The sequence below is a fragment of the Tupaia chinensis genome, unplaced genomic scaffold, assembly GCF_000334495.1.
Source record: "Tupaia chinensis unplaced genomic scaffold, TupChi_1.0 Scaffold138126_1, whole genome shotgun sequence".
In the NCBI taxonomy this organism is placed as follows: Eukaryota; Metazoa; Chordata; class Mammalia; order Scandentia; family Tupaiidae; genus Tupaia; species Tupaia belangeri.
This window is the reverse complement of record NW_006198026.1, coordinates 1,396,983-1,409,615: the sequence shown is the minus strand read 5'-3', so window position 1 is coordinate 1,409,615 and position 12,633 is coordinate 1,396,983. Positions and strand designations below refer to the sequence as shown.

Genomic DNA, 12,633 nt, shown 5'->3' with positions numbered 1-12,633 from the left:
GGGAAAGACACTTTCATGTGATTTCATTGGGTCTTTCCTACCAAAATGATTCTGACTTATTTCAAAAGTCACATAACCAATCCTGCCACAGGATAGCATGTCCATCCCAGTGATGCACTTGGGATTCTAATGTAAATAACCATGGACTGGGCCAGTACTTAATTTATCACTTGCCTTTCCAAATCTCTCACCCTGTGTTAGCATTACAAGTCCCCTGATGTCAGTGCTAGTTCAGACTCTAATTTTCAATGCCCTCAAAAGGCCATGGGGTTTCTTTTTCCAGTGCACATTGCAAGAGAAATGACCATAAATCTCTTTGAAAGAGGATTAGTATTTCTTTGTGTGATATTGTTTGGTGATATTTCTAGGCCTATCCTCAAGGAAACCTGGTCTCCCCTTTAACCAATGAGTGTCGGCTCCAGATTTGGAGACGGGATGAGTGATCATAATGTTCCATTATGGTGGGAAGTGTCAGCCTTCTCAAGGAGTCATTTCTATCTGTGCATATGAGTCAAATTCCACTCTCGTCAGCGACTCCTGCATTTCACCCCTAAAAGACACCATAACCTATGAGCCATCACTTTTCCTGAGTGGAAAAGCACTCTGATTCCTATCTTAGCCTTGCGACTCATTACACTATTTATATCTATATTGAATCTGTTGGCAAAGTGTTACTAACCAGCTTCTGCAATTTCAGAATCCTATCATCTTGGTTATTTTAGAAATTCTAGTTCCATGGCAGCATCTCCCACTACAACCCTGGTCCATAGAGAACTGTCTTCCCAAAGCTTCTAAAAGAAATGCCCATGCCCACATGACTGGTGTATTTTCTATAGTTAGTGTCCTTTGGAACTCTCTTATAATCAGTTTCAAATAATAAATTTATGCTAGAATTGACCTCTGTGAGCTTTCTGAGTCTTTTTCAATACTCTATGATGGCGGTTCCCATATATCTACCTCACTCACTGTAAGTCATCATGGAGTCTAAATTTTAAAGAAACATTATGACAACATATTAGAATTGGCTCCAGGTATTATTAAAAGTAATTAAGTCCAAGTCATAGAATACTGCTTTCACCCTAAATTCTCCTTGATCCAATTCTACCAAAATCTAGATCCATATTATATCTACTCAAAATCCACAAGCCAAAGCTTGTGGCAGACACCAACTTCAATACGACAGACAGGAATATTTCATCTACTAAATTGGGTTAACTGCAAATATGGAGTAATGACAGTAATAGCTTAGATTATTAATTATACAGAAAAAATCATTATTTTGTATTAGCAACAATCACGAATATGATTTTGACTTATTAAGAACTTACATTGTGCTAAACACTCTGCTAAATGATCTACATTAGCTACATTGATTAATATTTTTGATGAAGTTTTTAGAAGCATGATAAAGGTTTCTTCTAAGCATGGTCCATGGAACTAAAAAGATGAATTCTCAGGGCCAGCAGTTAGCATAATGACTATCCATGTTGCTGGACTCCCATGTAGTCAACCGTGGTTCGAGTCTTGGACCTGGTGGCTTAAACTCATGCCGGGCACATGTGTGTGTGCATGCCCAAGATCCCGAGAGGAGAATGGAGGAGAATGGATTGGGGTGTGACCATCCCCCCTGGGGGGTGATTTCTCACTTTCTGTCTTTCTGTCTCTGTTCTGGCAAGCGCATGCACCCTATAGCAAAAACCTCTCAAAAAAAAAAAAAAAGATGAAGATGAATTATCAGAGTAAATGTTTGAAAAACAAAATTTACTCTGTGTTTATGAAAATTTTAATTACATTTAAAAAAATCTTTGTTTAATGTTGATGTACTTAGAGTAAAAGGAATTAGCAGTTTTGGAATATATTAAACTATTGACCCAAGTAAGGCTTTCCTGATCCTGTAAAAACTTAGAACAAAACAATTTGAAGGTATGAAATCAACCATCAGAAAGACTGCAAGTGCTTCCTTCTAAACAAGTTATGCTGAAAACATTCCCTAACATGACAATGAACTCAATAAAGATGTACAGCACCTGGGGATGGGACTAAGTTTGTTTGTGTGGGGAGTTTGTGAAAGTAGCCATTGATATGAAATTTCTGATTAATAAAATTTTAGATGCTTGTCCTAAATTTTTTCCAGATCTTATTAAAGGTTCATAGAGAAAATAGTTCTGTCTTAGTTGGAAATTCTCTCATATGATACTGCAGGCATATCAAGTACAGACAGATTTATCATGGATGAAAAAAGTAATTAAATTTAGTTCTATAAACCAAAAAAAGGAATAAATGTAATATGTGATTATTTCTGATTAAGTGGCTGATCCCAATTCTGCCCATATTAATTGGACATAAATCTAATAATTTAGCATTTCTATTTTTTGCATGTTTCAAAGACATGTCTATTTTTTACATGTTTGTAAGACATTTAATATTCTGAATAAGGTTAAAATATGTCGCTGGACTCCCACGTAGTCGACCATGGTTTGCGTCCCGGACCCGGTGGCTTAAAGCTCACGCCGGGCGCGTGTGCGTGCGTGCCCAAGATCCCGAGAGGAGAATGGAGTAAAAGGGATTGCGGCGTGGCCATCCCCCCTGGGGGGTGATTTCTCGCTTTCTGTCTCTCTGTCTCTCTCTGTCTGTCTGGCGAGCGCACGCGCCCTACAGTGAAAATCTCTCCAAAAAAAAAAAAATAAATATGACAGTACAAACCAAGATAAATAAAATATATGCATAGGGGGGACCAGCAGTTAGCGTAATGGCTATGTCGCTGGACTCCCACGTAGTCGACCATGGTTTGCGTCCCGGACCCGGTGGCTTAAAGCTCACGCCGGGCGCGTGTGCGTGCGTGCCCAAGATCCCGAGAGGAGAATGGAGTAAAAGGGATTGCGGCGTGGCCATCCCCCCTGGGGGGTGATTTCTCGCTTTCTGTTTCTCTGTCTCTCTCTGTCTGACTGGTGAGCGCACACGCCCTATAGCGAAAAAAAACTCTCCAAAAAAAAAAAAATCTGCATAGGACCACACATGTAATGGTTTCAAATTGAAGAATTGGTTATGAAGGTTCATCACAGTTTTCATAATGGAAAGAATCATTAGAATCTTCATAGATGATTAATTAAGATAAAAAATTTAATAAACCTGCAACGGCCATTATAGTCAAGAATGCATTTATATAGTAATCAACTGACTGAATATAACTTATTATAAAATTGAAAAATGACATTGCCTTATTTTTTTTTATCCAGAAAGCAAACACTATCTAAGGTTAAAGTGGAATAAACTAGTAGATAACCTTAATGCTTCTAAGGCTAGCATACATAATTATTTTGAAGAGTGGTTTTCAAAAATATTTGTGATGAAAACCATTATTCAAATGAAAACTTATCCAGAAATCCAACATACAAAATACATAAAAGTACAGCTGCTTTGGTGGATGCATAGTTTTCTTTGTTTTTTGTTTTTTGTTTTTTTTTTGAAAAAGAAGGAAAGGTTAGCATCTTTCCATCTTCTAAATATACATCTGACTTTACTTTTTTAATTTTTTAATTAAATTTAATTTTAAAAAAATTTAGACTTTTGCCACAGGGTATGTGTGCTCACTGGAGAGAGAGAAAGTGAGAAATCACCCTTAGGGGGCATGGCCATGCCACAATCTCTTCTCCTCCATCATCTCTTGGGACTTGGGTCACACACGCGACCAGTGTAATTTTCCAGCTGCCAGGTCCAGGATTTGAACCATGAAGTAGGCCATGTGGAATCTAATGATTTAACCACCACTACACTTGCTGGCACATACTAGTGTAAATTATTTTTTAAAAAAATTAAAAGATTCTCACTTTAAAATAAAAATGGCCCATGGAATTAAACAAAAGATGGTTATAATAAAACCATCTTCCTATCTGAGAAGTCTGAAATAGTCAAAGTGTCCTACAGAGAATTTCTTTTTAAAAATAAGTAATGCTTTCTACCACATGATCTCATTGCAAGAACAATACAATGTAATTAAAATCCCAGCATATATTTGGGTAGGAAGCATAAAAATCTCATTTCCTAAGTCATAGGGACAAGAAAACTATTTGAGGTTAACTAAGGAAATAGTAAAAAACAAGTATAAAGGAATGACTCAATATATCAAAATATATTATTGAGCTATTAAAGTTAAAATACTAAGACATTGGTACAGAAAAAGATAATAAATTGATACAGAAAAGTGCAATATTTTTAATGATAAAAATAGGGCTTAAAAGGTGTAGGGAGGGGCCAGCAGGTGGCATGGTGGTTGAGGGTGCTGGACTCCCACATGGCCAACCACGGTTCGAGTACTGGGCCTGGAGCCTTGCTTTCTCTCTCTCTCTCTCTCTCTCTCTCTCTCTCTCTCTTTCTCTCTCACTCTGACCCTCCTTGGTAAAATTAAAAAAAATAAATAAAGTTAAATAAACTTTAAAAAAAAAGGGGTAGGGAAAAATGTTGACTATTCTGTTCACATAAGCACAAGATGAAAGAAAGAAAAGGGGACTACTAGACTATTCCTTCATACTGTGGATACGATGATTCCTGACCTTTAAATTGTCAAATATATAAATAACAATAAACTGTTACAGTACTCCAAAGAGCATTAAGACATAAAAATATGGAAATGAATAAAAATAATGAAATGCACCAATTTAAAATAGAAAGATTCCTAGAACCATTTCTTGAATCTACTTATTTTTATTACTACACATTCGACTTAAACTTTAGAGTTCCTAAATTGCTTAACAATAATAAAACCAACATGTTCCTATTACATGCTAACATAATGGTTATTATGTGCAAAAATGTGTGCTTATGCTATATGCGTATTTTATATAATATACACATATATGTATGCACATATACTTTCACAGTATAAATTTAACTCCTAAAAGGATTCTATAAAATAGGCATGATGGTTATTACCCCTCCTATTATAGATAGTCCCCTGCTTAGAATGGTTCTGTTTAAGATTTTCAGCTTAAATGTAGTGCAAACATGATACACATTTAGTACAAACAGTACTTTCAGTACCCATATAACCATTCTGTTTTTCACTTTCAATAGAGTGCTCAATGAATTACATTAAATATTCAACATATAAAAAAGACTTTGTGGGGCCAGCAGGTGACATGGTAGTCAGGGGCTCTGGACTCCCACATGGCCAACTGTGATTAGAGTCCCAGACCTGGTGGCTTGCTTTCTCATTTTCTCTCTCTCACTCTGTCCCTCTGTGGTCAAATTAAAATAAGTGAAAATAAAGTAAAAATAACTGAAGTTAAATAAAATCATTCTGTAAAAAAAAAAAAAAAAGACTTTCTATTAGTTGGTTTTGCCAAACTATAGTAAGTGTTCTGAACATATTTCAGGTAGGCTATGCTAAGTTAAGATGTTTGTCTAGAAGTCTGGTTCCATTGCCATGTTCTTAAACAATGCACTGTACTGATTTCTCCTTCACATAGTTTATTTCCCACACATAAAATATTTTCAGGCCACTACTTATCACAAAAATATATGTGTGTATATATGTACATATATGTATATATGTGAATATATCATTTATAAATATATATATATATTTATATAATTTTTTAGACAATTTTGCTATAGGGTGTCTGTACTCACCAAAGAGACACAGAGAGATAGAAAGTGAGAAATAACCCCCTGGGTCGAATGGCCATATTACAATCACTTCAACATTCTCGGAATTTTGGGCACGCATGCACCTGGAGTGAGTTTTAAGCCACCGGGTCCAGGACTCAAATCACAGTTGACTACATGAGAGTCCAGCAACATAATCATTATGCCATTTGCTGGTCCATAAAACAATATATTTTGAAAGAATAATTTAAAGTGCCTAGGGGGGAAAATGCTGCTGTATAACATGTCTGGAAATGGACAATCTTTTGATTTCGTTGCTGTCACAGGAATGAATAGACAGCAGATGAAGAAATCTGTTGATAAGTGGATGAGAAACTTCTCTGTTGCACTGAATTTCCAACTAGCATCATGCTCAGATTAGACAAACAAGGAAGTTATTCTAACTTCATGATATCAGCCAAGAAAGAGCATCCTCAGAACGAGCTGCCAACAGCATGCCCTTTAGGTCTTTGGCCATGACGCCAAGCCCCAGCTGTTCTGTCAGTCTTCCTTACACAGTTTGTTGACAGAGAAGAGGCCCGGTTAATTTTTCAAACAGGCAATATAAGCTGAAACTGATTTACCTGCAAACACCTGAATTAGTTACTGGAATAAAAAATGGATGAAATTATACATTTATATTAGCATCAGAACACATTGAAATGGTTTAAAATACAATTGCTTAATAAAAGTATCTACTAATTTGTTTCAGAACTTATTTTGATGACTAAAGATCAAGAATTTTACTCCCAATTATGAATGATGAAAGGGAAGCTATATGAAGAGAATAAGAGATGCCTAATTGTTAAAGAACATAAGAATAGAGAAGAAGAAGATGAATGTCTGGGAAAAGTTCCAGACAAAGATAAGTTGTATATTTAAGTAAACTTAGGAGTTCAGAAGGTGTAGACTGGCACACTCAGTGTAGGAATAATCGGAACATCAGTGAGTCTTCACGTGCTATAAAATGCTACTCACAAGGGTCCTTGTGGTAACTCTAGGTTTAGTTGGACAGTCTTGTTTTGACCCCATCTTTTAATTCTGATAATTTTATTCCATGTCCACAAATATAAACATAATAATTGACTCATAACAACAATAAACTTTCTTTGACCTAATACTCTCTTGTGTTAATTTTCTTTTTGATTTTAGTAACATTAATTTTAATGGACTCTTGTTTACTGTGTAAATTCTAAAATAAATATGCTTCACATATCAGTGTCTTTGTATCAATTTTTTTAAAGAATTATTTTATTTAACTTTATTTTAATTTAACCAGAGTTAGAGGGGGAGAGAGACAGAAAGTGAGAAAGCAAGCCACCAGGTCTGAGACTCGAATCATGTTCTGCCATGTTGGAATCCAGCGCCTTTAACCACCACGCCACATGCCCGCCCTCATGTATCAATTTTAATAGTTATTGCTTCTGCCCTTATGTGCTTTCTTTTTTTCTTTTTCTTTTTTTTTTTTAAAGAGAGATTTTTGCTATAGCGCACATGTGCTCACCAGAGAAACAGAGAGAAAGAAAGCGAGAAATCCCCTCTTGGGGGGGATAGCCATGCCACAATCCCTTTTCCGCCATTCCCCTCTTGGGATATGGGGCACACATGCACACATACCTGGTATGAGTTTCAAGCCACCAGGTCCGAGACTCATACTGCGGTCAACTACTAGCAACATAATCATTAACCCATCTGCTGATCTAATATGTTTTCTTTTAGAATAACTGTTCCTACCAAATCTAATTGATCTGAGTAAAATTTTGTGACTCTAAATTTTGTTAAGACAATTTATTCTTTCAACCATTTTTAGTTTATGACAATGTCATAATGTGGCATTTTAGCCAATGTGAGTTTTAATTTTTTCAATGACTTCTAATGAATTATTTTCTAGATTACTTACTATTTCCAATTTAACCAACAGTGTGCATTTTACAAAATCTATTTTATTATTTTTGTCTTTGCCAGGATCTTATCTATCTATGTAATGTTTCATTCTGTGAAGTTTCGTATGCTTATTTTTAAATTTTTTTCTTCAGAGTCACCATTATCAAATCAAAGGATCCTTGAGTATTAAAATTAAGAATAGTGACAACAAAAGAGAAAGTTAAATGGTGAGTTCATAAAATCTCCACATCACTCTTCACATGCCCTTTTGTAGCTTTGGTTAACTGGACTTATTTTTCCAGTAACACAAATACTTTTTAAAAATACTCCCTTTTAAATGAGATTTCTTTTCCTGCCATAGTGCCTTTATTGATTACCAATGTGAATTTAGAGCTACTCAGGTTAAATATTGGGTCATCAGAAAAGTCGTTAGGCATTTTTGCATAGAACAGAAAAATACATAGTGACTTTTCCAATGACCAAATCTATGACAGTAATAACCATCAATTGATAAACACGACATCTGAATATTCTCTACCCATATTAGATTTTTGCATCATATGTATGACTTAAATAGATTACCTTATATTTAACCTTTTCTTTTGTTCCTGAAATTTTTCTTTTTGCATGTTGTTTGTAATTCTAGTGCCCTTTGAAATTCTCAATTTTTGTTCCTGCTATTAAGTTAGCTTTGAAAGCTGTAGCTGATGACTCTGAAAGCCTGAATGCATAGCACCTGCAAACGTTTGTTTTCCTAAGTTTTCTATGAATAAAATTACTAGGAGTAAGGAAAGTACTTATGACCTCATGCATCACATTCTTCAAAACAAATGCCTCCTTGGCTGCAATTATGTCATCATGAAATCATGTTCCACCTTCTAAAATAAACTCATTGCCATATGAATTGTTATCTTACTGAGATATTTTTGTAGTTGTCTTTTTAACAGCTTCCTTAGAAGTGTCTTCTAAATTTCTCACAATACCAAAACAAAAAATTCTTTTTTCATCTATGTGCATGAATACTTCAAGCTCAAATGTTCAGAAACCACCACTTTTGTCTGCATTGCACATAGTCTTATATTTGAGTCATACACACATACACATAATTCTAGCTAAATCTTCTAAAATCTTTTAAATCTTCACTTTTTCATTCAGAGAAAGGTCAAAAATAATTCTCCCCAGTGTCACAGTTCGGGACTCACCTGTGGACGTGGATGTCCTGTGACCAGACAGGTCAGTTCTAGGGTTTCTCCTTCTCGAATAGTGTAGACCCTTTCAGAGTAACGCTCCTCCTCAATGTTACAGGCCAAACCCGAGTGCACAATACGAACTGTAGGGGGAGCTGTTGAGTCAGAAAGAAAAGAGAAAAGACAAGTAAATTGTCTTTCCATGAGCCATCATGATTGCAAGAGCAATTCTTATTAGACTTCACCATAGTCAGATCCACCGATCTTAATACTCTGAGTTTCCCTAGGGATTAAAGATTTTTTCAGACAGAAAGTTTCAAATGTATCTAATAGTCGCTCACACATTCTGAAAATGACAAAGGAGAACAGAACAGTAAAAGAAAATTGGTGCCTCAGGAAATCACTGTCATTACAAGACCACATGATAAAATTGATTGTTAAAATGTGAAAAGGCCCCTTACTTTCTGAAATCCAAACTTCAATGTAGTAAGGAATATATACCAAAACCAGATAGCACAAAGGAAAGAAGACTACCGGAAGGGACAAAACAATCTCAATTTAAGACACTGGCATTTGTTTCCTAATTATGTAAGTCCTGTGGTGCCAATAAGAAGCTATGGAATTACAAAGTTTTGGTTCTGAAGAACTGAATGAACAGCAAGTTGGGTTACGATATTTACTGACCTCTACATTGAGCAAAAGATGATCATTTAATTAAGCCATCAAAGAAGGCAATAAATCTGATGCCTAAATCTAAAATCTGACTCAAAAGGAACTTAGTTCTCATAAAGCTGTCCTAACTTCTTAATATAATTTTCTCCTACTTCAGTAGCACAAGTTCCAACAAAATTTGACTGGCACTCAGTGACTTACATATCATTGGAAACTTTATACATGCAAAAAAATTCTGAGTCATGAGAAGTACTATACTTAGCTAATGGCATATGGTGCCCACCATTAACTCTAATAGATTACTGATTGCTACTAGTTTAAGATTGGAGATCATTCTCATTTGTGAAATCAGCATTTTTGTTGGTAATATACCTAGGGATAGATAAGAAATAATTATTCTAATTAAATTATTCTAATTAAAGAAAGGCTTTACCTACATGTAAAGGACAATGATCTCAAGAATTTCTTGGTAGAAATCCTCAAAAACAACAGTATTGTTAGCAGAGGATGTGACATCTTAAAAATTAATGCTGGTATACAAGGGATCTCAAAAAGTTCATAAAAATGCATATTGTGAAAAAACTACACATGGATTTCAAAAAATTTTGCACCAAAGTAAACCCATACTATAATTCTATTTTCTATGAACTTGTATTTGAAATTTCTTATTTATAAAAAGGCATGAATCTTACATAATTGGACAATGAATTGGATTATTCCATGGAGGAAAAAAATGATTGCACAGTCACTTTAGGAAAAATCCAACCTGCAAAGATCTAGTTTATAAAGTATAGTAAAGGGGCTAGCCCTGTGGCCTGGTGTTTGAAAGACCTGGATCTCACATGGCTGATCACATATGCAGCTCAAATCCCAGCTGCAGGTGGCTTGAACAGCACACCATGTGCATACACATGCATGTCCCAAATCCTAGAAGAATAGACAAGCTGGAGGAGAAGGGATTAGGGCGTGAACACGACCCATTGATGGATGCTTTTTAATGTGCCCTCTGTCAAACTGAGATAAAAAGAAGGTAAAACAGAATAGTTTCCAATATCTATTACTGGTTTTTTGTTTTGTTTTGTTTTGTATAACATAAATACATAAGACACCTGTAGAGCATAATAATTGAAAAGTGTGTATTTTATTATCCTTCTCAGTTTCAGGTAAAACTGGAAGATGGAAAAGCCCTCTTATGTATAATAAAACAACTGGTTATTTCAGTGTTTTTTCTTATGGATAACCAAGCATAATTCTCTTTTCAACTTTAAAATTCAGAATTCTGCTCTCCAATATCCATTGTCAAATGACACCTAAAAATTTCCAACATAGGGTAGGAATAAAGAATATTGTTAGAAAAGTACTTTCTACATTCAGTATACATGATAAACATCCCAAGCACTTGTTAAGAATACACATTTCTGAGGTATACAGTGACCTGATATGTCTGCAGAAAACTGCAGGAACCTACATTTTTACCAAACATCCCATGTGACTATATGACATTGTTAATTAAACTGGATTATTAGAAATATTTCTCTGGGTCCTATACATATTTGCTGAGAAGAGAAAAATACAAGAAATAAAAAAAATTCTTTTAAAGTAACTAAAGTTTATGCAATGGATCATTTCACTGGTTTGAAAAATTAAATGATGCTTAAACAAATCAAATGTGGATTCTGGTCTATAAAACTAATTTATCAAAATTCTTCTACCATGTCTTTAGACTCTGTCTAGACATAGTAATAATTTGTTTGGTTTTATGACATTAGAAATCTTTATCTTTAGTGTTTCTCTGGATGCTCTGTTATGTTTCACACGATTTTTCCTACAAATCATTTCTGACAGTGATCAAATTTAGACTTCAATTTAGATAAGTAATACTAGGGAGGCACTTATTTTTAGACAGCTGCTTATACTTGTGTCTATAGTACAGAGTTTAACAAATGGATGACAATCAATACAAAAATAGAAAAAAAGTAATTGGAAAACATAGATTTATTTTCTTGAAATATATTTCCATGCCAAATTTAGCTTAATAAGTGATAGCACACATTTATTAATATAACTAATTATATAATGACATGACATCTTTTCCAGACTAAAAACTTGCACTTATTACTTTTGTTTTAATTTTAAATCAATGCATAGTATTGTTATTTTTAAGATATATCTTTTATAAGCACCATTATGCAAATAAGTAGCTTTATTTAAATGATTTAAATTATACAGTAAGCACACTGTGACATTTACAAGGTTTAATTTTCTGCTATTTTCTTCTATTTTTTAACACATTCTTGGAAAAGGTAATTGCCTACATACTGAAGTCATCATAAACCTACCACCTATCCTGTAGGAGGATGGAATATTCCACCAAATTGTCAATGTTGAACATGTGTTCTTCTTAGTACTCATTAAAATATACGCTCAGTGCTTTAGCTGCTTGATGTTAAGGTGAACATTGTGGAAGCTGCCATTAGTTCTTTTATTATTATTATTGATACTTAATAATTGTGCATATTTATCGAGTATAGTGTAATTTGTCCATATAAAATTACCAAATAACCTGTATAGTGATAACATCAGGGTGATTAGCATATCCATGCTGTTTATTAAACTATGCCTGTCTCGATTAAATTAAGGTTCTAAATAACTTACAAACAAGACTAGTCTCTAGTCCAGATTAGAGGAATAAGAAAGTATCAAGAAACTGTTCATTAAGTAGTTAGAGCACCATAACTAGACTAAGAATATAAGTAGTATAATTGTTTCAAACTTAACCAATATAACATTGTCCTGTTTACCTTCTTGACTCTAGTCTCCACCAAAACCATGACATCTTACCACTGCCAAAAACTTTTTTTAAGGTTATTGTCATAGGGCACATACACTTGTGGGAGAGAGAGGAAAAGAAAAAAAATTACTGCTCCAGGGGGGATGGCCACACCACAGTTCTTTCTCCTCTATTCTCCTCTTGGGATTTCGGGCACATGTACATATGTACCTGGCATGATTTTCAAGTTCCCAGGTGCAGGACTTGAAACGAAGTCAGCCATATGGGAGTTCACTGCCTTAACCACAATGCCACCTGCTGGCCCCCAATGATGTTGTTTTTCCATGTAAAGATCTGCAATGGCTCCTCCCTCATGACTTTTCACAATATCCTAATAGCTCTGCATGGATGGCCTTTGGGACAGAATCCTCATACTAACCATCTGACCTGGAGTCCCATTTCTCTGGAATACCAGCC

At 34.9% G+C, this 12,633-nt stretch overlaps 1 protein-coding gene across 1 annotated transcript in view; it reads right to left on the bottom strand.

Annotated features, from left to right (window-relative positions):
* LOC102500653 (MAM domain-containing glycosylphosphatidylinositol anchor protein 2) overlaps positions 1-12,633 on the bottom strand; it is a 550,208-nt gene that overhangs the window by 492,628 nt on the left and 44,947 nt on the right. The window contains exons 2-3 of the mRNA XM_027776806.1: positions 8,960-9,060; positions 8,730-8,869 (exon numbers count right to left, since the gene is read on the bottom strand). Of these exons, the coding sequence (XP_027632607.1) occupies positions 8,730-8,869; positions 8,960-9,060 (241 nt within the window). The remainder of the gene's footprint in view (positions 1-8,729; positions 8,870-8,959; positions 9,061-12,633) is intronic.